This window comes from Puma concolor, chromosome A1 (assembly GCF_028749965.1).
Source record: "Puma concolor isolate L17-30 chromosome A1, mPumCon1.1.hap2, whole genome shotgun sequence".
NCBI classification, from domain to species: domain Eukaryota; kingdom Metazoa; phylum Chordata; class Mammalia; order Carnivora; family Felidae; genus Puma; species Puma concolor.
Window position 1 is genome coordinate 30,287,975 of NC_141667.1, and position 25,803 is coordinate 30,313,777.

At 36.3% G+C, this 25,803-nt stretch overlaps 1 protein-coding gene across 11 annotated transcripts in view; it reads right to left on the bottom strand.

Moving 5' to 3' along the window:
• CPLANE1 (ciliogenesis and planar polarity effector complex subunit 1) overlaps window positions 1-25,803 on the bottom strand; it is a 144,773-nt gene that overhangs the window by 62,268 nt on the left and 56,702 nt on the right. For 9 of the 11 annotated variants that reach the window (XM_086677327.1, XM_086677291.1, XM_086677280.1 and 6 more), the window contains exons 25-32: window positions 24,167-24,467; window positions 19,639-20,542; window positions 8,690-8,838; window positions 7,922-8,088; window positions 7,324-7,406; window positions 6,517-6,596; window positions 5,350-5,427; window positions 514-706 (exon numbers count right to left, since the gene is read on the bottom strand). In XM_086677327.1, the coding sequence (XP_086533453.1) occupies window positions 514-706; window positions 5,350-5,427; window positions 6,517-6,596; window positions 7,324-7,406; window positions 7,922-8,088; window positions 8,690-8,838; window positions 19,639-20,542; window positions 24,167-24,467 (1,955 nt within the window). The remainder of the gene's footprint in view (window positions 1-513; window positions 707-5,349; window positions 5,428-6,516; window positions 6,597-7,323; window positions 7,407-7,921; window positions 8,089-8,689; window positions 8,839-19,638; window positions 20,543-24,166; window positions 24,468-25,803) is intronic. The other 2 variants (XM_086677296.1, XM_086677322.1) reach the window with 1 other exon arrangement.

Consider the following 25,803-nt stretch of genomic DNA (forward strand, 5'->3'; position numbering starts at 1 on the left):
ATAGCAGCTATAATGAGGACAGGTGAGTGTGTTAGTTCTCAAACTTTAGCATGATTCAGAATCACCTAGGGGACTTAAAGCACTCTTTGCTGAGCCCCATCCCAGAGCTTCTGATTTCAACAGGTCTGGAATGGGGGCCTGAGAATTTGTATTTCTAACATCTAAGTGATGCTGATGCTCCTGATCCAGGGACCACACTCTGGGAACCACTGGACCCGTGAGAGTATGATGGGAAAAGAGGGAAGGTAAAAACTGGCTGTGGGTCCTTCAAGCCCAATAGAAGAATTTGTACTTAATGAAACACACCAGTAGGGAAACACCACAGGTTAAAAAAATACAGGTTTCCTCCAATTATTAAAAATTAATACAGGAGCACTGAGTGCCCAAGCAGAGAAACCCTGCAACTTAATTTCAACTTGTCCGTTTCTAGTTTCTAAAAGTTTGTTCATATTTCAAACCCTTACATATGTAGCACACATGTCGATTTACTTATTTATATGGATATGTACTTACCTGAACTAATTTAAACATTTCATCTTGGAGCATCTGCCTCACAGAATCTGAAGAATCTGGTAATTGAGCCCTGGGTTCATTTCTCTGGGTCTGCTGTGGTGTTGGCATAGGTGTTTGTGAAGACACACTGACTCCATTTGATATGAAAGGTGGAACTGAGGAAGACGGATCTTTAAATGCAGAGATCTGGCCACTGTGTGGAAGCGTGTAAATAAAAAACACAATCAAGAAAAAAAAACAAATTAGTTGTCTACAATCTGAATATTTTGATCACCTTTTCTTTCTACTTTAAGGCTTTCTGGAAGTTTTCAGGAAATTTAAACCCTAACGCCTATCACTGTGTACTCTTCAGCCACCAGACACATTTGTCATCAGCACAGTGACTCGTATGAATGCCGTTTTATTAAGGGAGATATAATGTCTAGTCAGCCATGGTCCCTTCCCTATGGTGTTACAATCCAGGAAAGTTCACACATTTATTAGTTTCCTGGTCCCTGCATGCATCTGAGTTTGAGACCTGTGCAATTATTCTGATTAGCTATACCAGAAATATTTTTTGTCACTAAATTTAATGATCCAGAATGGAATTAAAACTAGAGAAAATATGGGTTACAAAAATTGCTTAATTCTAAGATGAGTAGAGCAAACTCCTCTTTATCATCATTAAATGTGAAATGACAGTATTATAAACATTTCATTTCCAAACAAATCCCAAAGTTTATAATTAAATGCTAACAAAAATGCTTACTTAGGAATAAAAGTTAAAGATCAAAATAAATTTTTGGTTTTTTTAAATAAAATATGTGGGGATGATTCCTTAAATACAGTAGGTACTCAAATGTTTTCTAAGGAAATTGATTTCATAAACTAAGGGAGCAGGCCTATTATATCCAAATAAATTGACCATGTCTCTAAAAAGAAAAGAACATATTAAGTTGCAGTTAGATTATTTGGGTGCACATTCATTCCCTGTCAGCAATAATATTTGTCTTTTATCAAACGTAATACTAATAAGCTCAATAACAAAACTTTACTTGGAAAATTCATGAAAAACAGGCATTACGACTGACTTGCTTTTTTTAAGACAACTTTACTGGCCTTTGTTTCCAAAAAGTAGCAAAGAGATAAATTCTAGTAACAGCGAAGTTTTCTAAAGTAAGGCTATGCTATGTTACCCCATTCAGCAAGATTTCTAAGCACTAAAAACATACTGCAGTCTCTGTAAAAGAATTTTAAAAGACAGAACTGGATGAATCTGTTCTATGAGAGAATTAAAAGCATTTCATACACTATTAGAAATCTGTTAGAGGATGAACATAGGCAACTTTAAGTAATGTATCCACTACAGTTAACCTTTCAACAAGGGGGTAGGAGCAACAACCCCTGTGCAGTTGAAAATCCACATATAACTTGACTCCTTAGAAACATAACTACTAATAGCCTACTACTGTTGACCAGAAACCCTGCCAATTACATAAATGGTCAATTAACACATACTTTGTATGTTATATGTATTGCATACTATATTCTTACAATAAAGTAAGCTAGAGAAAAGACAATGTTATTAAGAAAATCATAATTCTTGGTGCAATTGTGAATTGGATCAGTTTCTTTATTTGTCTTTCTGTTGCTTCATTATTAGTGTTTAAGAATGCAACTGATTTCTGTACATTAACTTTGTATCCTGCGACTTTGCTCAATTCATGTATCAGTTCTAGCAGACTTTTGGTGGAGTCTATCGGGTTTTCCATGTATAGTATCATCTCATCAGCAAAAAGTGAAAGCTTAACTTCATCTTTGCCAATTTTGATGCCATTGATTTCCTTTTGTTGTCTGATTGCTGATGCTAGAACCTCCAACACTCGTTAAACAACAGCGGTGAGAGTGGGCATCCCTGTTGTGTTCCTGATCTCAGGGAGAAAGCTCTCAGTTTTTCCCCACTGAGGATGGTATTAGCTGTGGGCTTTTCATAAATGGCTCTTATGATGTTTAAGTATGTTCCTTCTATCCCGACTTTCTCGAGGGTTTTTATTAAGAAAGGATGCTGAATTTTGTCAAATGCTTTTTCTGCATCGATTGACAGGATCATATGGTTCTTTTCTTTTATTAATGTGATGTATCACATTGACTGATTGTGAATGTGGAACCAGCCCTGCAGCCCAGGAATGAATCCCACTTGACCATGGTGAATAATTCTTTTTATATGCTGTCGAATTAGATTTGCTAGTATTGTATTGAGAATTTTTGCATCCATCTTCATCAGGGATATTGGCCTGTAGTTCTCTTTTTTTGCTGGGTCTCTGTCTGATTTAGGAATCAAAGTAATGCTGACTTCATAGAATGAGTCTGGAAGTTTTCCTTCCCTTTCTATTTTTTGGAACATCTTGAGAAGGATACGTATTATCTCTGCTTTCAATGTCTGGTAGAATTCCCCTGGGAAGCCATCTGGTCCTGGACTCTTATCTGTTGGGAGATTTTTGATAACTGATTCAATTTCTTCACTGATTATGGGTCTGCCCAAGATGTAAAAGATCTGTATGCTGAAAACTACACAAAGCTTATGAAGGAAATTGAAGAAGATACAAAGAAATGGAAAAACATTCTGTGTTCATGGATTGGAAGAATATCGTTAAAATGTCAATACTACCCAAAGCTATCTACACACTCAATGCAATCTCAATCAAAATTGCACCAGCATTATTCTCAAAGCTAGAACAAGCAATCCTAAAATTTGTATGGAACCACAAAAGACCCCAAATAGCCAAAGCAGGAGGCATCACAATCCCAGACTTTAGCCTCTACTACAAAGCTGTAATCATCAAGACAGCATGGTATTGGCACAAAAACAGACACATAGACCAAGGGAATAGAATAGAGACTCCAGAATTGGAACCACAAGTATGGCCAACTAATCTTTGACAAAGCAGGAAAGAATATCCAATGGAAAAAAGACCGTCTCTTTGACAAATGGTGCTGGGAGAACTGGACAGCAACATGCAGTAAGAAGAAACACTTTCTTACACCATTCATAAAAATAAACTCAAAATGGATGAAAGACCTAAATGTAAGACAGGAAGCCATCAAAATCCTTGAGAAGAAAGCAGGCAAAAACCTCTTTGACCTTGGCCGCAGCAACTTCTTACCCAACACATCTCCAGAGGCAAGGGAATTAAAAGCAAAAATGAATTATTGAGACCTCATGAAGATAAAAAGCTTCTGCACTTCAAAGGAAACAATCAACAAAACTAAAAGGCAACCAACGGAATGGGAAAAGATATTTGCAAATGACATATCGGATAAAGGGCTGGTATCCAAAATCTATAAAGAACTCACCAAACTCCATACCCGAAAAAACAAACAATCCAGTGAAGAAATGGGCAGAAAACATGAATAGACACTTCTCTAAAGAAGACATCCAGATGGCCAACAGGCACATGAGAAAATGCTCAATGTCACTCCTCATCAGGGAAATACAAATCAAAACCACACTGAGATACCACCTCACACCAGTCAGAGTGGCTAAAATGAACAAACCAGGAAACTATAGATGCTGGAGAGGATGTGGAGAAACAGGAACTCTCTTGCACTGCTAGTGGGAATGCAAACTGGTGCAGCCGCTCTAGAAAACAGTATGGAGGTTCCTCAAAAAATTAAAAATAGACCTACCCTACGACCCAGCAATTGCACTACTAGGAATTTACCCAAGGGACACAGGAGTGTTGATGCATAGGGGCACTCGTACCCCAATGTTTATAACAGCACTCTCAACAATAGCCAAATTATGGAAAGAGCCTAAATGTCCATCAACTGATGAATGGATAAAGAAATTGTGGTTTATATACACAATGGAATACTACTTGGCAATGAGAACAAATGAAATATGGCCTTTTGTAGCAACGTGGATGGAACTGGAGAGTGTTATGCTAAGTGAAATAAGTCATACAGAGAAAGACAGATACTGCATGTTTTCACTCTTATGTGGATCCTGAGAAACTTAATAGAAGACCATGGGGGAGGGGAATGAAAAAAAATAAGTTAGAGAGGGAGAGTGGGAGAGAGCCAAACCATAAGAGACTCTTAAAAACTGAAAATAAACTGAGGATTGATGGGGGGTGGGAGGGTGGGTGATGGGCATTGAGGAGGGCACCTGTTGGGATGAGCACTGGGTGTTGTATGGAAACCAATTTGACAATAAATTTCATATTAAAAAAATCATAAGAAAAATAAATTTATAGTACTGTACTATATTCATCAAAAAAATTTTGCGTGTAATGTGACTTGAGTGACTCAAACCCATATTGTCCAAGGGTTAATTGTACCTTTTTTTCCAGAAAAGATTGTTCTAGAATAGTTCTTGTATATCTTTGAAACACAACTGTTAGAGGAAAATCTTTTTTTTTTTTTTAATTTTTTTTAAACGTTTATTTATTAATGAAAGGCAGAGAGAGACAGAGCGTGAGCAGGGGAGGGGCAGAGGGAGAGGGAGAGGGAGACACAGAATCTGAATCAGGCTCCAGTCTCTGAGCTGTCAGCACAGAGCCCGACTCGGGGCTCGAACTCACAAACCACGAGATCATGACCTGAACCGAAATCACGCTTAACCGACTGAGCCACCCAGGCGTCCCTAGAGGAAAATCTTTCAATAATAAACTTAAAGGTGTCAGAAATGTGTACCTACGTTCCTCTTTCAATGCTTCGTGTTGCTTTCATTTTACTGTTTTTAGTCAAAACATTCAGTAATTATTTCAAAATAGCACAGTAGGCATTGTTTCATTCTCTTATCTATTTGTAAAACATGATTATATCAAAAGGGTATAAGTATACAGAAATTCTTACCTAGAAATTTCTGAACTTGTATCTACACAAAATGAATAAGTAGCGGTGTGTTCAGGATTTGAAAAGGTTTCGATCATACTATAATTAAAGATTAGTAATTGATTAGGAAGATATTCTTCACATTTTCTAAGGTACAGGTGATCTAATGCTCAGCCATCTAAGAGTCTAAATATTCTCTAACTCTCTATAATGCTTAGCTCATAATTACAGTCTGTTTACATTTGTCTCCATAGCAATTAGTAACAGACTCAAATAAAAAGCAAAGAATATGTCAGGATAGCTGAACATATAATTTGAACACTGTTGACTGCCCAGGAGAAATAGAAGAGTCTGAAATGAGGCAAAATGAGGTTAGCTGGGACCTCAAATTCTACCTCTGGCAGAGGCAGACATTTTGCTCAGGAACACTCCTAAGCCCCTAATACATTTGGAAACTGTAAAGACTAGTTTTTTATCAGTAGAAATATCTATATTACTTGTAAAGGCACATCACATTTAATATATCTTTTTGGCTAACTGTCCACAGAAATGAACAAAATTTGAATATTGAGAAGAGAAAGAAAATCTAATCATGTTGCCTCTCTTACCCAAGGTAGTTCTAAAATTCTAAAACTTCAAAAATTCTAAAAATAAAGAAATGTTCCACCTGCAACAGGTAAAAATTGCTTTTAGCTCTCCTTGAAGCAATTATATGCTAGCCAGCAGAATAGCCCTATAGTGTGAGGTAATCATACCACAACAGTAAACAATTATACACACATATTGATTCATAATGGTTCTTCATTTGATCCAACAAAAATGGAACCAGTATGACAAGGCGTTTCCCTAATTAGCAACTGAACAAACTCTGGTCTATTTACAGCTATATTTTACTTTGATAAAGCTAATCATGATGGGAGAACAAAAGCCACTTTAGATATCATTTATTTCATTCTACCAAGATTTAGAAGTCTGTAACATCTACTAAAGATCAGAATTTACCATTGCTATAAATTGAAGTTAAATTTCACTAGGAACACAATATCACCATAAAATTTATATTGCAAATTAGGAGAAAAATAACCTCTTCATCAAATGAATCCCAGATGAATCCTTAAGAGCAATGAGCCTCTTTTACTGAGGTAAACAAGACAGTAATAATCACTTCCTTACTTTCTTCCCCCTTACCCTTTCTGTCCAGTTGATTTTTTCTTCATACATGTCTCCAATGGTTCTTCCCTTGGACACTGAACCTCTCCTGTGGAATGCTGTTAAAATTAAATAGTACCCCCCCCAAAAAAAAGAGGTCAAATGAATAGGTATTACTCTCTTAGGTGTCTGGAGTTTCACATTAGCCACTTGGCCCGGAGTAACAACAGTCTAAAAGCAAGCGAGAAATCACACATTAAAATGAACTGCCAATGCTGCTCTGATCAGATTTTTAACCATGTGAACTACCTTTGGCCCATCACCCTGAGCCACTGAGCACAGTAAAGTACAAAGACAAATAATGCCAGTGCAAATTATTTACACTACACTTACAAATACACTGTAAATTACATACACCCATCGCTACATGATTAATAAGTACATTTGGAAAACTAAGCATTTTTAAAGGAAATTTTTCAATAATTAGAAATGTCTGTGTTCCACCTGGAAATGCAGTGCACTGAGTTTTGAGAAAACAAAGAATACATAAAAGTGATATAAGTGCAAAGACTGCATATTACAGCTGAATTGTACATTTTGAATATACAACACTTCCATTATTCTTAATTAATTTGCTAAGCAGTTTATGAAATAAAATTTTCATTGCCTGAAATTATTAGACATCTTATGAATGACAGGATTTCAGTGAAAGAAAAATGCTGCATGCCTGGTGATTCTCTACAACCCACAATGTACTTTTAAAAAGATTGTAGCCTTGGTTGGATGCATTAAACAAAAACACATAAGTATAATTTAAATAACATTATCCACTATTTATTGACTTACTTCTTCTAAATGCTGCGGTAAAGTCTGCATGTAAATGGCAATATGGGAACTTTTAAGATTTCCAATAGGCTCTTTGGTAACTTCTATAGGGAAACAAGGAGGAAGAGAAAAGGGACCATTTGAAAAAAACCAGTTTACTTTTTAGAAGGTTCAGAAATATTACAGGAAACATGTATAATGGCAGAAATGTTTTCTAACCCCCTTATAAAATGTTCTTTAAAAACACATGGAGACAACCTCTCTTCAAGTGAATCCCAGATGAGCCTTGAAACACCTCAGATAAGCATACTTAACGCCATGCTAAGGCTCTGAGAGTTTCTGTTTTAACAAAGACTGCCAAGGAAAGGCTCATAGAATTGGTTCACAAAATGAAGAGGCCCATGATAACTACATAAGCAAGGCAAAAGGCCCAAGAATTATAAATTCGGGTTTTGAATTAATATGTTCAACATTTTATAAATATTATACTCTCTTTTAACTTTTGGTTTTAAGCTATTATAAACATACTAATTTAGATAGAAGACTAAATAAGTTATCCCAGATAATCATTCACCAACTTCAAATTAATAAAGCCAAATAAAAAGATTAATGAACTTACCTTCATTGTCTGATAGCTGTATTTCCATTTCCTCTTGGTTACATGTTTCTACCTCTAAAAGATCCTCATCAATATCTATAAATTCTTTTTCAGTATCATCAGTAACAGAAATAATCTTATCTTTGGTTTCCTTTGTTTCAGGATTGAATGCTTCAGTTGGTATTCCACTGACAAAAATAAGGCAGCTAAATTATAATTCATTCTTAGAAACAAAAAGCTTCCTTTGAATTGATTCAGTTTACTGAAAAGGAACATTAGGTTTAATATTTATAGTCTTTTGTTTTTTAACCATGTCTGGTACATAGTAGAAGCTCAATAAAAGTTTGTTCAATGAATGACTAAACATCCCCATTTTTATTTACTCAAATAATTGAAATAATTTCAACTTATCTACACTTGCCATTCTCACAAAGGAATCTTCCTGCTATTAAAGGCTCAACCTTGTTATTCAGAGATACACTGCTTCATATGTAAAAATGGATGAAGTGATTAACTCAGCATCCTCTGACACAGGAAATCAATTAATATAATAAGAGAATCTCTCAGGAGAATTAGCACCTTTCTCAGAAGATGTAAGCTAGATCAACAGGGAAGAAATACATTTTGCAATGAATTGTTAAAAGCACTTCAGAAAATACTCACTTCCTCCTCTATGACTCAAAGAAATGCTCATTCCTTTACCTTTCAAGGGTTCAATTCCTGACTTTAAGCCAAACACCATCGAATAGGTATCATCAACTGAAAAGGAATGTATAATCAAAAACTTACTTCAACATACTTTGATGAGATTTGTTTTGATCATTTCTTTCATCAGTCCCACTTTGAGTGGATACTGCAACAGAACAGCCAGCATCTGTTTTGCAATCACTCACAATGTCAGGTCCACTCTGAGACCGAGAGTAATGATTCTCTAGCACCTAAAAACAAACCATAATTTACAGTACTTAGTATTCACTATTGAATCCCATACTTTTCATTATATTTTTAGATTATTAATATTTTCTACAGCCCTTCTCCTGATTAAATGTCTCATTCATTTATCAAGTATTTACTGCATTTCTACAACTCAATATTTTATGTTGAGGCACTGATCAAGTCTTTATTCTACCTGGAGAAAACAAACCTATCTAAATAGTATTCAAAAGAATTCAGCCTTACAAATTTGTAAGGTATGTTACCAATGTTTTCAAGTCACAAAACAATAACATTAAAAATGTAAAGTTGCTGTGGCGCCTGGATGGCTCAGTCAGTCAAGCATCCAACTTGAGTACAGGTCATGATCTCATGGTTTGTGAGTTCAAGCCCTGCATTGGGCTTTTTGCTGTCAGGACAGAGCCTCCTTCAGGTCCTCTGTCCCATTCTCTCTGTGCCCCTCCCTTGCTTGCTCTTTCTCTCTCTCTCAAAAGAAATAAATAAACTTAAAAAAATTTTTAAATAAAAAAAATGTAAAGTTGCTTTCACTTAATTCTCTTTGCTATAACAAAGGCACTTAGTAATTATTCCAAAATGACACAAAGGGTAAAAATACACAGGATGTATCTCTTTTAAGTCTCTTATTTAGAAATTTGAGTATGCATCACCTAGAAACACAAATTTCAGTGACAACAAATATCACAGTATCTTAAATAAGCTACCTTAGGATAATAGACACTGATCTCAAAAAATGAAAAAAATATCACAAAAACAAAACACACACACACCCTGCAACCTACAATACACTGTTTTATTTCTGTTTTTGTTTTTATTTCAAGTTTTTATTTAAATTCTAGTTAGTTAACATATAGGGTAATATTAGTTTCAGGAGTAGAATTTAGTGACTCTTCGCTTACATATAACACCCAGTGTTCATCACAAGTACCCTCCATAATACCCTAAACTATTTTAGAATAAAGGCACTTTATTATTTTTTTAATTTTAATTTATTTATTTATAAATAATCTCTATGCCCAACGTGGGGCTTCAACTCACAACCCTGAGATCAAGTGTCACATACTCTACCACTGAGCCCGCCAGGTGCCCCAGAATGAAGGCACTTTAAAATAGAATATAGAATTAGAAAATGTGGAGGTAAGTCAACCAAGATGGTGACATTCGAGGCCCTTGAATTCTCCTCCTCCCACAGAAACACTAAACGTACAACTACACACAAAGCAATTACCACTGTAAGAAATCTAGAAACTAGCTGACTGATTCCTACATATCAAGCAAATGAGAAAATATCTACACAGAGACACACAGAAAAGGCTGAGACACATTCTAACCAAAAACCCCACCCTTGGCACACCATCCTATAAGCAGGAGGGAACTCCCAACTTTTCTCTGAAGAGTGAGGGTTTGGACCCACACTTAGCACCCTAACTTTAACTTTTAAGACTCCCACTTGAGGGATGGGCCTCCAAAACACCTAGATCTGAAAGCCAATGAGGCTTACATCCGTGAGTCCCACAAGACCACAGCAAACAAAGCAGCAGTTATTAACAGGTGCATGAAAACCCATTGCAGCTATCCCCAAAGGGCTCAGCACAGAGGAGCAGGCAAAAACACCCATCTCATAGTCTTCTCCTGGAAGGTATCCAGCTGCATACATCTGGGGGCTAGCTACAATACCTCAGAAACAAGAAAGCTGATGGACACCTCCCCTGCCTTCTCTATCTAGCCCATTCCAAGTTACCAGCATATTCCAGGAAGCAGCCTGTACACACATCTGGGTGCCCCAGCTTTTGTAGCTGCTGACTGAAGGACAGGTCCTGAGATCACCCGTCTCTGATAACCAATGGAACTTGCATTTATGAGGCCCACAGGAGTGTAGCAAACAAAGAAGCAGTTCTCAGTGACTGCAGGAGCAGCCCCCTGTAGCTATACACCTGGGTCCAGGAGTTCACAGGGAGCAGGGAAAACATCCTTCTCCCAGTTTCTCCCCAGAAAGGGATTACATACAGACTTTGCCATATGCTGCCTAAGAGTCCAAATTCCAATCAGGCTGTATCTAGATGCTAAACTAACCCACCCCTTTGGGACACTGATAAGTGGCCATACCCCCAGTCTTGGCATACCCCCAACTACTGGGAGCCACTAAGAACAAAGAAGGGGGCTTAGGCAATCACAAAGGTTTCAGAGCCAATCAAAAGCTCAGACCAAGCTGGTTGATGAGGTTCATCTCCTACACAAGACCACTCTATCCAGACTGGGAGATGTGACTGCTTTATCTCATGTACAGAAACCAACACAGAAAGTCAAGTAAAATGAATGAACAGGACTATGTTCCAAACAAATGAACAAGATAAATCTCTAGAAACAGATGTTAATGAAATGGAAATAATGATATATCCTGATAGAGATTCAAAAGAATGGTCACAGAGGTCAGGGGATAAACAAAGTGAAAACTAAAAGGCAGCCTACAAAATGGGAGAAGATATTTGCAAATGACATACCTGATAAAAGGTTAGTATCCAAAATCTATAAAGAACTTATCAAACTCAACCCCCAAGAAACAAATAATCCAGTTAAGAAATGGGCAAAAGACACAGACATTTTTCCAAGAAGACATCCAGATGGCTAACAGATGCATGGAAAGATGCTCAACATCACTCATCATCAGGGAAATACAAATCAAAACCACAATGAGATACCACCTCATACCTATCAGAATTAACAACACAAGAAACAACAGGTGTTGGCAAGGATGTAGAGAAAGGGGAACGCTCTTGCACTCTTGGTGGGAATGCAAACTGGTGCAGTCACCCCAGAACACAGTATGGAGGTTCCTCAAAAAGTTAAAAATAGAAATATCCTACAATCCAGCAATTACACTACTAGGTATTTACACAAAGGACACAAAAATACAGATTTGAAGAGGTACATGTACCCTGATGTTTATAGCAGCATTATCAACAACAGCCAAAGTATGGAAAGAGCTCAAATGTCCACCGACTGATGAATGGATAAAGATGATGTGGTACATATATGCAATAGACTATTAGTCATCAAAAGGAATGAAATCTTGCTATTTGCCATGATATGGATGGAGCTAGAGTGTATTGTGCTGGGCAAAATGGGTCAGGAAGAGAAGGCCAAACCTGTGTGATTTCACTCATATGTGGAATTAGAGACAGGACAGATGAACATGTGGGAAGGGGAAAAAAAGAAAGAGAGAGAGAGAGAGAGGGAAGCAAACCATGGGAAACTGTGATGGAGGAAGACAGAGTTTAAGGGGGGAGTGGTCGGGGGAACAGGCTGAATGGGTGGTGAGTATTGGAGACGGTACTTGTGTTGAGTGCTCGGTGTTGTATGTAGGTGATGAATCACTAGACTCTGCTCCTGAGAATATTATTACCTTATATGTTGACTAGAACTTAAATAAAACTTTGGAAAAAAAATGCATCATTATGTAAATGATACATAAACAAAGTGAGAATTTCAACAAAGAGATAGAAAATACAAAAAGGGAACAAACAGAAATTACAAAGCTAAAAAATATGATAATAGAACTAAAAAATTCAATGGAAAGGTTCAAAAGCATATTGGATCAAGTGGAAGAAAGGGTCAGAAAAGTAGAAGGCAGGACAGTGGAATTCATCCAATCAGAGGAGCAAAAAGAAAAAAAAATTAAAAGAATGAAGAAAACTTAAGGTATTTATGGGATACCAACAAACAGATCAAGATATCCATTATAGAAGTCCCAAAGGGAAAGGAAAGAGAAAGGAGCAGAAAGCTTATTCAGAGAAATAATAACTGAAAACTTCTCAAATTTGAAGAAAGAAACAGACATCCAGATTTAGGAAGCTCAGGGAGTTCTAAATAACATAAATGCAAAGAAACCTACACTGAGACACATTATAGTTGAATTGTCTAAAGTTAAAGACAAATAAAGAATCTAAAAAAGCAAAAGAAAAACAATTTCTTACATACAAGGAACCCCCTGAATCTATCAGTATATTTTTCAGCAGAAACTTTGCAGACTACAGGAAGTAGCATGATATATACAAAGTGCTGGGAAAAAAACAAACTGCTAACCAAGAATACTCTACCCAGCAAACTAAAAGCAAACTAAAAGAGTTCTCAGACAAGCAAAAACTGAAGGAGTTCATAACCATAGACCAGCCTTACAAGAAATGTTAAAGGAAGTTCTTCAAGCTGAAACAAGAAAACACTAATTTTATATGACAGTATAAAACCCACTGGTAATGGTAAATATATAGTCAAATTCAGAATACCCTAGTGTTGTAATAGTGGTGATTAAAACACTTCTAACTCTAGTATGAAGATTAAAAGACAAAAGTATTAAAAGTGAGAAACATAACTAAAATAATTTGTTAATAAATACACTGTGTAAAAAGATGTAAATTCTGACATCAAAAACATAAAAATGTGGGAGGAAAAGTAGTGTAAAAAAGCACAGCTTTTGTATGCATTAAAAGTTAAGTTGTTATTGGGGCACCTGGGTGACTCAGTCAGTCAACCAACTCAAGCTCTCAAGCAACCTAACTTTATACCTGAAGAAACTAGAAAAAAGAAGAACTAAGTATATAGTTAGTAGAAGAAATGAAATAAAGATCAGAGCAGAAATAAGTGAAATATAGACTAAAAAGACAAGAGAAAAGATGAAAGAAACTAAGAGATGGATTTTGGGAAAAATAAACAAAATAGGCAAGCCTTTAGCCAGACTCAAAAAAACAAAAAGGAAAGAAAAGAAAAAAAGAGAGGGCTTAAACAAATTAAAAATGAAAGAGGAGACACTACAACCAGATAGTACAAAAATACTAATGATCATAAGAGAGCACTACAAACAATTATAGGCCAACAAATCAGACAACCTATAAGAATTGAATAAATTCCTAGAAACACAAAATCTACTAAGACTAAATCATGAAAAACAGAAAATGTGAACAGACCAATAATGAGTACAGACATTGAATCAGTAATCACAACCTTCTAACAGAAAAAAAAAAAAAAACAGAACCAGATGGCTTCACTGTTGGCAAATTCTACCCAACATTTAAAAAATTAATGCCAATCTTTCTCAAAGTCTTCTAATAAACTGAAGAGAGAAAAAACACTCCCAAATTCATTTTATAAGGCCAGTATTGGCCTTATATCAAAGTCAGACGAGGACATTACAAGAAAAGTATAGGCCACTATCTCTAATGAACAACAAAAGCAAAAATACTCAACAAAATATCAGCAAACTGAATTCAACAGTACATTAAAAGGATCATACACCATGATCAACTGGGATTTATTCCAGGGATGAAAAAATGGTTCAATATCTGCAAATCAGTCAATCTGATACACCTCATTCACCAAATGAAAGATTAAAATCATATGATCATCTCAATATTTGCGGAAAAAACATTCTACAGAAATCAGCATCCACTCATGGTAAAAAAAAAAAAAAAACCTTTCAACAAACTGGGTATAATATGAGAAGCTATAGTTAACATCACATTCAAAATCCAAAAAAAAACCACAAACAGACAAACAAACCTGAAAGTTTCTCTTCTAAGATCAGGAACAAGACAAGGATGCCCAAACTCACCACTTTTATTCAACATAGTACAGGAAGTCCTAGCCAGAACAAGCAATTAGGCAAGAAAAAAAAGAGAGCATCCAAATCAGAAAGGAGGAAGCAAAACTTCCTATTTTTAGACAACATGTTATATACAGAAAATCCTGGGGCACGTGGTTGGCTCAGTCAGTTGAGTGTCCAACTCTTAAATTCAGCTCAGGTCACGACCTCATGGTTCGTGGGTTCAAACCTCCACTATCAGTGTGGAGCCTGCTTGGGAATCTCTCTTTCTCTCTGTCCCTCCCCTGCATGTCCTCTCTCTCTCTCTTTCTCTTTCTCTCTCAATAAAGAAACTTAAAAAAAAAAAGAAAATCCTAAAACCCTACTGAAAAAAAAAAAAGGTTAAAATACATGAATTGCAGGATACAAAATCAATACGAAAATCAGTTGCATTTGGATACACAAACAATGAATTATCAGAAAGAAAACTTAATCAAAATAAAATATCTAGGATTAAATTCAACCAAGGAGGTGAAAGACCTGTACTCTAAAAACTGGAAGACACTGATGAAAGAAACTGAAGACAACACAAATAAGTGGAAAGATATTCTGTGCTCATGGATTACAAGAATTAATATTGTTAAGATGTCTATACTACCCAAAGCAATCTAGAGATTTAGTGCAATCCCTATCAAAACTCCAATGGTATATTATACACACACACATACACACAAAAAACCCCACACAATCCTAAAATTTATATGGAACCACAAAAAAAAAAAAAAAAAAAACCAAAACCCAAAGAAATCTTAAGAAAGAAAAACAAAGCTGGAGGTATCATGCTTCCTGATTTCACACTATATTACCAAACTAATAATCAAACAGTATAGTATTGGCATAAAAACAGACATATGTATCAATGAAACACAATAGAGAATCCAGAAATAAAAACTCATGCATATATGGTCAATTATTTTGACAAAGGAGCTAAGAATATTCAACCAGGGAAGGATAGTCTCTTCAGAAAATAGTGCTGGGAAGACTGGATAACCACATGCAAAAGAATGAAACCAGACCCCTATCTTACACCATACACAAAAATCAACTCGAAAAGAATGAAAAGACTTGAATGTAAGATTTGAAACCATAAAACTCCCAGAAGAAAACAGATGGTAAACTCTTTGAAACTGGTCTTGACAATGATTTTTTTTTTTTTTTTTTTTGGATTTGATACCAAAGCAAAGACAACAAAAGCAAAAATAAACAAGTGGGTCTACATCAAACTGGCAAGCTTCTGCACAGCAAAGGAAACCATCAACAAAATGAAAAGGCAACCTACCGACTGGAAGAAAATATTTGCAAATCATATATCTGATCAGAGGTTAATACCTAAAATATATTTTAAAAGTCCTACAACTCAATAGCAAACAAAAAACAAACAAACAAAAAAAAATCTGATTAAAAAATGGGCAGAGGATCTGGGTAAACATTTTTCCAAAGAAGACATACAGATGGCCAACAGGTACATAAGAAGGTACTTAACATCACTAATTATCAAGGAAATGCAAATCAAAACCACAATGAGATATCACCTCACACCAGGTAGAACTGCTATTATCAAAAAGACAAGAAACAAATGCTGGGAAGAATGTAGAGAAAACTGAACCCTTGTACACTGTTGGTGGGGTATGTAAACCAGTACAGCCACAAAGAAAAACACAGTACAGCCTTATGGTGGCTGCTCAAGAAATTAAAATTAGAGGGGCACGTGGGTGGGTCAGTAGGTTAAGCATCCAACTTCGGCTCAGGTCATGATCTCACAGTTTGTGAGTTTGAGCACCACAGGGGCTCTGGGCTGACTGACAGCTCAGAGCCTGGAGCCTGCTTCGAATTCTGTCTCGGTCTCCTTCTCTTTCTGCCTCAACCCTACTCACACTCTGTCTCTCTCTCTTAAAAATAAATAAACATTAAAAAAATTTTTTTAAAAGGGGCACCTGGGTGGCTCAATCAGTTAAGTATCCAACTTTGGCTCAGGTCATGATCTCAACAGTTTGTGAGTTCCAGCCCCACATTGGGCTCTGTGCTGACAGCTCGGAGCCTGGAGCCTGCTTCAGATTCTATGTCTCCCTCTCTCTCTGTCCCTGCCCTGATCATGCTCTGTCTCTGTCTCAAAAATAAATAAAAACATTAATTTTTTTTAATTTTTAAAGAAATTAAAATTAGAACTGCCATATGATCATGTAGTGATTGCTTAAGTAAACTTAAAAAAAAAAAAAAAAGACCTGAAAGTCAAAATTACTCCTTAATCCACAAGCTGAAGAATGGATGTAGTTGTGAGCAGGTATGAAAACATTAATTTCACAGTACATCTCCATTGAAGCTTTTGGATGACCAGGTGCATTTTCAGTGAGCAGTAATCTTTTGAAAGAAATCTTTTTTTGTAAGAGGTCTCAACAGTAGGCTTAAAATATTCAGTAAACCATGTTTATAAACAGATGTGCTGTCATCCAGACTTTGTTACTCCATTTATGGAGCATATGCAGAGTAGACTGAGCATAATTCTTAAGGGCCTTAGGACTTTCAGAATGGTAAATTAGCACTGGCTTCAACTTAAAGACACTGGCTACATTAGCTCCTAATAAAAGAGTCAGCCTATCCTTTGAATCTAGGCACTGAGTTCTCTTCTTTAACTATTAAAATCCTAGATGGCATCTTCTTCCAGTATGAGGCCATTTTGTCTACACTGAAAATTGACTACACTGTTGTCTAGTGTAACCACCTTCATTATTTTAGCTAGATCTTCCAGATAACTTGCTAGAGCTTCCACATCAGCACTTGCTACTTCACCTTGCACTTCTATGTTCTGAAGATGGCTTCTTTCCCTAAACCTCATGAACCAACCTCTGCTTAGCTTCAAATTTTTCTTCTGCAGCTTCCTTACCTCCCTCAGGCTTCATAGAATTGAAGAGAGTCAGGGCCTTGCTCTGGACTAGGCTTTGGCTTAAGGGAATGTTATGGCTGCTCTGATCTTCCATCCAGACTACTAAAACTTTCTCTGCATCAGCAATAAGGTTGTTTCGTGTTCTTATCATTCATGTGTTCACTGGACTAGCACTTTTAGTTTCCTCTGGGAACTTTTCCTTTGGAAAAGCTGGATTTGGCTACCTTGCTCAAGAAGTCTAGCTTTTGGCCTATCTCAGCTTTCAACATGCCTTCCTCACTAAGCTTAATCATTTGTAGCTTTTTTTTTTAAAGTTTATTTATTTTAACAGAGAGAAAGAGTGTGCATGCAAGTGGGGGAGGGGCAGAGACAGGGGGAGACAGAGAATCCCAAGCAAACTCCACGCTGTTAGCGCAGAGCTTGATGTAAGGCTTGATCTCACAAACTGTGAGATTGTGACCTGAGCTGCAATAAAAAATCGGACCCTTAACCAATTGAGTCACTCACGCGCCCCAATCATTTCTAGCTTTTGACTCAAAGTGAGAGTCATGTGATTCTTCCTTTCATTTGAACAGTTAGAGGCCATTGAAGGGTTACTCACTGACCTAATTTCAACCCTGTTGTGTCTCACTTGGAGATCCCAGGAGAGAGAGAGAGAGATGGGGAAACAGCCAGTTGGTGGTAGAGTCAAATCACACATTTATTGATAAAGTTCACCATCTAAAATGGGCATGGTTTGTGGTACTCCAAAGCAATTACCATAGTAACATCAAAGATCACTGGTCAGGGGCGCCTGGGTGACTCAGTCAGTTAAGTGTCTGACTGCGGCTCAGGTCATGATCTCGCGGTCCATGAGCTCGAGCCCCATGTGGGGCTCTGTGCTGACAGCTCAGAGCCTGGAGCCTGTTTCAGATTCTGTGTCTCTCTCTCTCTGACCCTCCCCTGTTCATGCTCTGTCTCTGTCTCAAAAATAAATAAACGTTAAAAAAAAATTTTTTTAAAGATCATTGGTCATAAATCACCATAACAAATATGAGGACAATGAAAGAGTTTAAAATATTGCAAGAATTAGCAAAATGTGACACAGAGACATGAAGTGAGCAAATGCTGTTAGAAAATGATGCAGACAGATTTGCTCAATGCTCAATGCCACAAATCTTCAATTTGTAAAAAACATGGTATCTGCAAAGTGCAATAAAGCAAAGTGCAATAAAACTAAGTATGCCTATACAAACTTTCAGTTGTAAGGTAAATAAGGTCTGGGGAGCTAATGCAGTATCATAGTAACTATAGTTCACAACACCACATTATAGAATTTTGCTAAGAGAGTAGAACTTATATGTCAAATTTGCTAAGACAGTAGAACTTATATGCCACACACACACACACACACACACACACACACACACACACACACACAAAGTATGTGAGGCGTTGAATGTGTTAACCAGATGAGGGGAATCCTTTTACTATGTATATGCATATTAAATCATCACAATACATACTTTAAATATCTTACAATTTTGTCAATTATACCTCAATAAAACTGAGGGGAACAAAACAGGAAAAATTAGAAACTATGGAATCTTCCAAATATTAAAAAAGTCCATTTCCCAACTATAACAACTATAACAAACATAAATTTGTCTTCCAAAAAATTCACCTCTGTAGTTTTTTTCCAGTGCAATAACAATCACTCAATCATATTTACATAAAAATATTTGTCTTCACAAACAGGTTAAAACAGCAGCCTTCCAGTTACCATTGAGTAGAGAAAAGAAAAAATAACTAATAAGCACTAACTTCTCTACTGAAACCTATCTGCCTTCCCCGGTTTGGTTCTCCAACTTCTGGCCAAGACTATAAGAAAAATGATCCCTTAATGTATATGATGAGACTACAGTAATAAAAACTGTGTAGCTGCCTACCCCTTCTTCATCTGAACCAAACCTGAAACTTTAAAGAGAAAGAATATAAATGTTATACCACCTGTAGTATCACTTAAAATTATCTCCTTTTTCCTCCTTTTTTTTATAAACACACATAAAACCTCAAAACCTCAAAGCCTCTTTGAAAACACATTTACCCTAATTATTTTTAAGAATTAAAAGAATCACTTGAAGAAAAAAAATCTGATGATGCAGATTATATAATTAACATTGTCATTAACTTGTTGCTTGGTGATTCTTTAATAGATGGAGAAATATAAAAATAGTTTCAATCTACAATGAGAATTCTCATTTGTATGCAATAAAGAATTCAAGGACTTACCTTAAAAATGGCATTTTTTGCCTTATATGTAGCAAAATAGGGTTGTTCCAAAAGCCACAATGATGTAAGAATGGCAGCTGTAGAGGTCTTTACACGAATGATGGGACTATACTCACAGGATAACTCAGTGAGACTAGGATCACAGAGCAGTCTTCTGTCAGACCACCTTATCATCCATTCCAGCAGCCTTCTTATACTGCCAAATGTGTTATTTAGTACTAAAGGAAGATCTTCTTGAGGGTTAATATCACTGCATTGAACTGCTTTGAAAATACATCTTCTAGTTTTGTCGGTCTTGGGAGTCCAAAACACATGGTTCGACAATCTCTGGACTAAAGGTTTCCCTGAACTGTCATCTTGTGTTCTGTAAACTGACTTTTGTTTTAAACCGAACAATCCACTTGTCACTTCAATTTTATTGACTTCATTCAAAGGGTTCTCTAAAAATGACCTGATTCCTTGATCCAGTACTGAAGCTGAAAGTGCTTGGTTTTCTGGCTTTTCAGACTCATATAACTCAGGAGCAACAACAAAACAAGAGCCAGCTCTAAACACATTTTGGCTTTTGGTTTTGCTTCGACGTCGTTTTAATGTTGTATGTACATCAAAAAGTAAAGAATTAAGTTCATATTCTCTAAGATGTCCAGAAAAACTGGTTAGAAATGGAATGCCAGGATCCTTAGAATCAAGTAGGTCTCTTTCAAGAACATAACTCAAGAAGAGATCAAGGAATTTAATATATTCATCATCATCACGTTCAAATTCCCAAACACCTATTACAGGCAGTGCATTTTGTAATAGCTTTTCATGATCTTTTCTTTCAAGATTTTCTTTCTGATTACATATCTTCTTTTTTTCCTTGGGCTTACCAATCAATTTTAATTCCATGTGATTTGGGGCATTTCTACAGCAAAACAAAATTGAAAAAGACAAAATTAAAGATTATTTAATAGCAAAAACGGATGTTAGAATTGACAATGAAAATTCTCTCCGTGACTGAATTATATATATATACACTTTTAATGCCTCAATTACGTATCTTTCAAATGAGGGGTTAGATTAAATGATCTCTAAGTGTTGACTAGAGCTGAACATTCTTAGTGAAAAAATAAAACAAAATATCAAAAGGGGAAATTTGAGTTAAAAAAGACTGAAATGTGTTCACAGAAATTTCACTTTTAAAAACATGAATTTTTGAAAAAAACTAAAAGGTCCTCTAACAAGTGAGAATTTAGGAATCCAAAGTCAACAGAAATCACAAGCCACCAACATACATCCTAATTTATGGTTTCTTGTTTTTTGCATCTGCACCTTTCAGCTCCCCCTGTACAAGGTACAACAAGCAGGAATGCCTTCAAGACTCTTTACTACACAAGAGTGGGGCATTTTTTCTAAACTTTCTACTGCTATTAAACCTGCTAGGCGAACATTTTAACTGCCAATCATAATTACTTTTATTTTTTTAATTTTATTTTTAATTTTTTAAAATTTACATCCAAATTAGTTGGCATATAGTGAAATAATGATTTCAGGAGTATATTCCTTAATGCCCCTTACCCATTTAGCCCATCCCCTCTCCCACAACCCCTCCAGCAACCCTCAGTTTGTTCCCCATACTGATGAATCTCTTCTGTTTTGTCCCTCTCCGTTTTTATAATATTTTTATTTCCCTTCCTTTATGTTCATCTGTTTTGTGATGTGAAGTCATATGATACTTGTCTTTCTCTAATTTCACTTAGCATAATACCCTCTAGTTCCATCCACGTAGTTGCAAATGGCAAGATTTCATTCTTTTTGATTGCCGAGTAATACTCCATTGTGTATGTGTGTGTGTGTGTGTGTATATATATATATATGTATATACATATATACATGTATGTGTGTGTATATATGTGTGTGTATATATATATATACGTATATACATATATATATATACACACACACACACACACACACACATTTTCTTTATCCATTCATCCATCAAGGGACATCTGGGCTCTTTCCATACTTTGGCTATTGTTGACAGTGCTGCTATAAACATTGGGGTGCATGTGTCCCTTTGAAACAGCACACCTATATCCCTTGGATAAATGCCTAGTAGTGCAAATGCTGGGTCGTAGGGTAGTTCTCTTTTTAGTTTTTTGAGGAACCTCCATACTGTTTTCCAGAGTGGCTGCACCAGCTTGCATTGCCACCAACAAACGCAAAAAGAGATCCTTTTTCTCTGTATCCTCACCAACATCTGTTGTTGCCTGAGTTGTTAATGTTAGCCATTCTGACAGGTGTAAGGTGGTATCTCATGGTGGTTTTGATTTGTATTTCCCTGATGATGAGTGATATTGAGCATTTTTTCATGTGTCAGTTGGCCATCTGGATGCCTTCCTTGGAGAAGTGTCTATTCATGTCTTTCATCCATTTCTTCACTGGATTATCTGTTTTTTGGGTGTGGAGTTTGATAAGTTCTTTATAGATTTTGGATACTAAGCCTTTATCTGATATGTCATTTGCAAATATTTTCTCCCATTCTGTCGGTTGTCTTTTAGTTTTGCTGATTGTTTCCTTCGCTGTGCAGAAGCTTTTTATTTTGATGAGGTCCCAGTAGTTCATTTTTGTTTTTGTTTCCCTTGCCTCTGGAGATGTGTTGAGTAAGAAGTTGCGGGCAAGATCAAAGAGGTTTTTGCCTGCTTTCTCCTCGAGGGTTTTGATGGCTTCCTGTCTTACACTGAGGTCTTTCATCCATTTTGAGTTTATTTTTATGTATGGTATAAGAAAGTGGTCCAGGTTCATTCTTCTGCATGTCGCTGTCCAGTTTCCCAGTACCACTTGCTGAAGAGACTGTCTTCAGTCCACTGGATATTCTTCCCTGCTTTGACAAAGATTAGTTGGCTATACATTTGTGGGTCTATTTGTGGGTTCTCTATTCTGTTCCACTGATCTGAGTGTCTGTTCTCGTGCCAGTACCATACTGTCTTGATGATTACAGCTTTGTAGTATAGCTTGAAGTCTGGGATTGTGATGCCTCCTGCTTTGGTTTTCTTTTTCAAGATTGCTTTGGCTATTCAGGGTCTCTTCTAGTTCCATACAAATTTTAGGATTATTTGTTCTAGCTCTGTGAAGAATACTGGTGTTACTTTGATAGGGATTGCATTGAATATGTAGATTGCTTTGGGTAGTATCGACATTTTAACAATATTTGTTCTTCCTATCCAGGAGCATGGAATCTTTTTCCATTTTTTTGTGTCTTCTTCAATTTTATTTCATAAGCTTTCTATAGTTTTCAGTGTATAGATTTTTCACCTCTTTGGTTAGATTTATTCCTAGGTATTTTATGGTTTTTTGTACAACTGTAAATGGGATTGATTCCTTGATTTCTCTTTCTGTTGCTTCATTGCTGGTGTATAGGAATGCAACCGATTTCTGTGCATTGATTTTGTATCCTGCAACTTTGCTGAATTCATGAATCAGTTGTGGCAGTTTTTTGGTGGAATCTTTTGGGTTTTCCATATAGAGTATCATGTCATCTGCAAAGAGTGAAAGTTTGACCTCCTCCTGGCCGATTTGGATACCTTTTATTTCTTTGTGTTGTCTGATTGCAGAGGCTAAGACTTCCAATACTATGTTGAATAACAGTGGTGAGAGTGGACATCCCTGTCTTGTTCCTGACCTTAGGGGAATGAATGCTCTCAGTTTTTCCCCATTGAAGATGATATTAGCATTGGGTCACAATTACTTTTAAATGTTTCCTTTAACCATGGTCCTTAGGGAAGAACAGATTCCTAGTTCCCCCAATAAGGGAAAGAAAGGGCTCGTGTTAGGCACCTGGGCTGGAGGTCTATGTCTCTTATTAAGAAGGCACAACAAGCAGCCGCCATTGTATTCCTGTGCTAACACTGAAATCGTCTGGTGAAACAAGCACACCGTTTCTAATACTATGAGGCATGGTTTAAGCAGATGCTTATATTTGAAGTCGATAAAGTTACTTCATTTAAACAAGATTATGGCTGATTAATTAGTCTTTCAGTCATGGGAAGGATAAACTTAATTGCAGATAATGGAATTATAAAGAAAAAATCTAGCTAGACTAATAGAGGTTTAAATAATAAGAATTTCTCAACAATTTATAGACAAGTTTCAAAGATGAACGTGCAATTTCTTTCCGTGGAATCCCTTAAAAATAATATAGCTAACCCAATAATCTTAAACTATTTAAATCTGAAGATTACTAAAAACAGTAAAAGCCTACCAGTGAACTCTATAATTTCATCTACTTACCTGATTTTATACTATCAGGTAGCAAAATTATTTCATATCTCAATAATATTTTAAATAAATTTTCAAATATATAGTTTCATTTTACACTCCTAATATTCTTGTGAGTAAAGGAGGGTAGCACTTATCATTCATATTGTTAACACTGCAATCAGTGAGGTTTCTGGGACAAGAAATCAACTCATCTGTTGCGTGAAATGCTGAAAATATTTTTTTCCAAAGGAAGTGTATGCTTACTATTAAGAGATCTCAACTGTACCTTTCAGAGAAATGTATCCTACTTTTTTCTTCAACTGACAATGCTTCAGAGAAGGTATCTGCTGTATCTGCATCACTGTGGACTAGAGAATTCCCCAGTTCTGTGAGTGTGCTCCTGCTCAAACTAGTTCCTAGGGAAAACCTATCAAAACCCAGAACCTCAGCTGGTTTTTCTTCTTCAACTGGTTCCCAGATATTCATTTCAAAAGAACCTATATTTCTTTGCACACGTTTTAGGGCTTTCATTCTCACTTTATGAATAGAATGCATAATAACAGACATCATTTCCTCAGTTTGGGGACCTATAAAGGAAAAAACAAAAAGCCTTATTACAACACATTAAAATGTTTCAACTCAAGACACAAAGGGATCCGGGGCACCTGGGTGGCTCAGTCGGTTAAGTGTCTCTTAGTTTTGGCTCAGGTCATGATCTCACCGTTCATGAGTTCCATGAGTTCGAGCCTCTCATCCAGCTCTGTGCTGATGGCATGGAACCTGCTTGAGATTCCCCTCCCCTTCTCTCTCTGTGCCCCTCCCCCACTCACTCTCTCTGTCTCTCTCTCAAAATAAATTTAAAAACATTTTTAAAAAATTTTAAAAAGACAGAAGGGGACCCAATTCCAGTCCCTCCTGGGAACATGGAATCCAACTGATGACTAAGACTCATTTCCACATTCTTACAGAGCATGCTTTGTATTTGTCAGAAAGCTATGGTGCATATTTTAAGGTAGAATTGCAGAAGTTAGAGAAGGTCCATTAAAGAACAATAAAAGGGACAGAGCCCAGACTCCATAAAAACATGTGCTCTGGGGCGCCTGGGTGGCGCAGTCGGTTAAGCGTCCGACTTCAGCCAGGTCACGATCTCGCGGTCCGTGAGTTCGAGCCCCGCGTCGGGCTCTGGGCTGATGGCTCGGAGCCTGGAGCCTGTTTCCGATTCTGTGTCTCCCTCTCTCTCTGCCCCTCCCCCGTTCATGCTCTGTCTCTCTCTATCCCAAAAATAAATAAACGTTGAAAAAAAAAAAACACGTGCTCTGGAAAACAAAAAATTAAGAAGTAACTTAACTATTTAAAAAATCAGACAGATAATTATAAAAAGAATCACTACTATTTTTTCATTCCCAAGAGTGGTGAATAAGAGAAAATGAGTACAATTTTAGTCAAAGAAACAAGGACAACTTTTTCACTTCAAATAGTGGGAAATAGGAATGTAAGTTTTTCAAGGCTGCCTACAGAAAAAAGTTTAAACATTATTATACATTAACATATATATAAAATGTATACACTATACATTTTAGAGAATGTCAAAAAAGTCTTAAGAAAAATATAAACCAAAAATATATTAATGCAATAATGTATGATCATAGGACATAACTAGACTTAAATACTAGATTAAGTTATAAAAAAAAGGTAATTTGAATTCTTTAAAAATTTCCACATTATAAATGTAGTTAATGTCACTGAATTGTACACTTAAAATATTAAATTTTATATTATGTATGTTTTAACCACAATAAAAAAAATTTTCCACAAGGGCATGTTGAATGTATAGGGTAAAATTAGAAGGAAGAAGAATACTAGTTTTCAACAAAATATCTGCCTTACGCAAAGCACTGTATGCTTATTTTATATATTTTACCT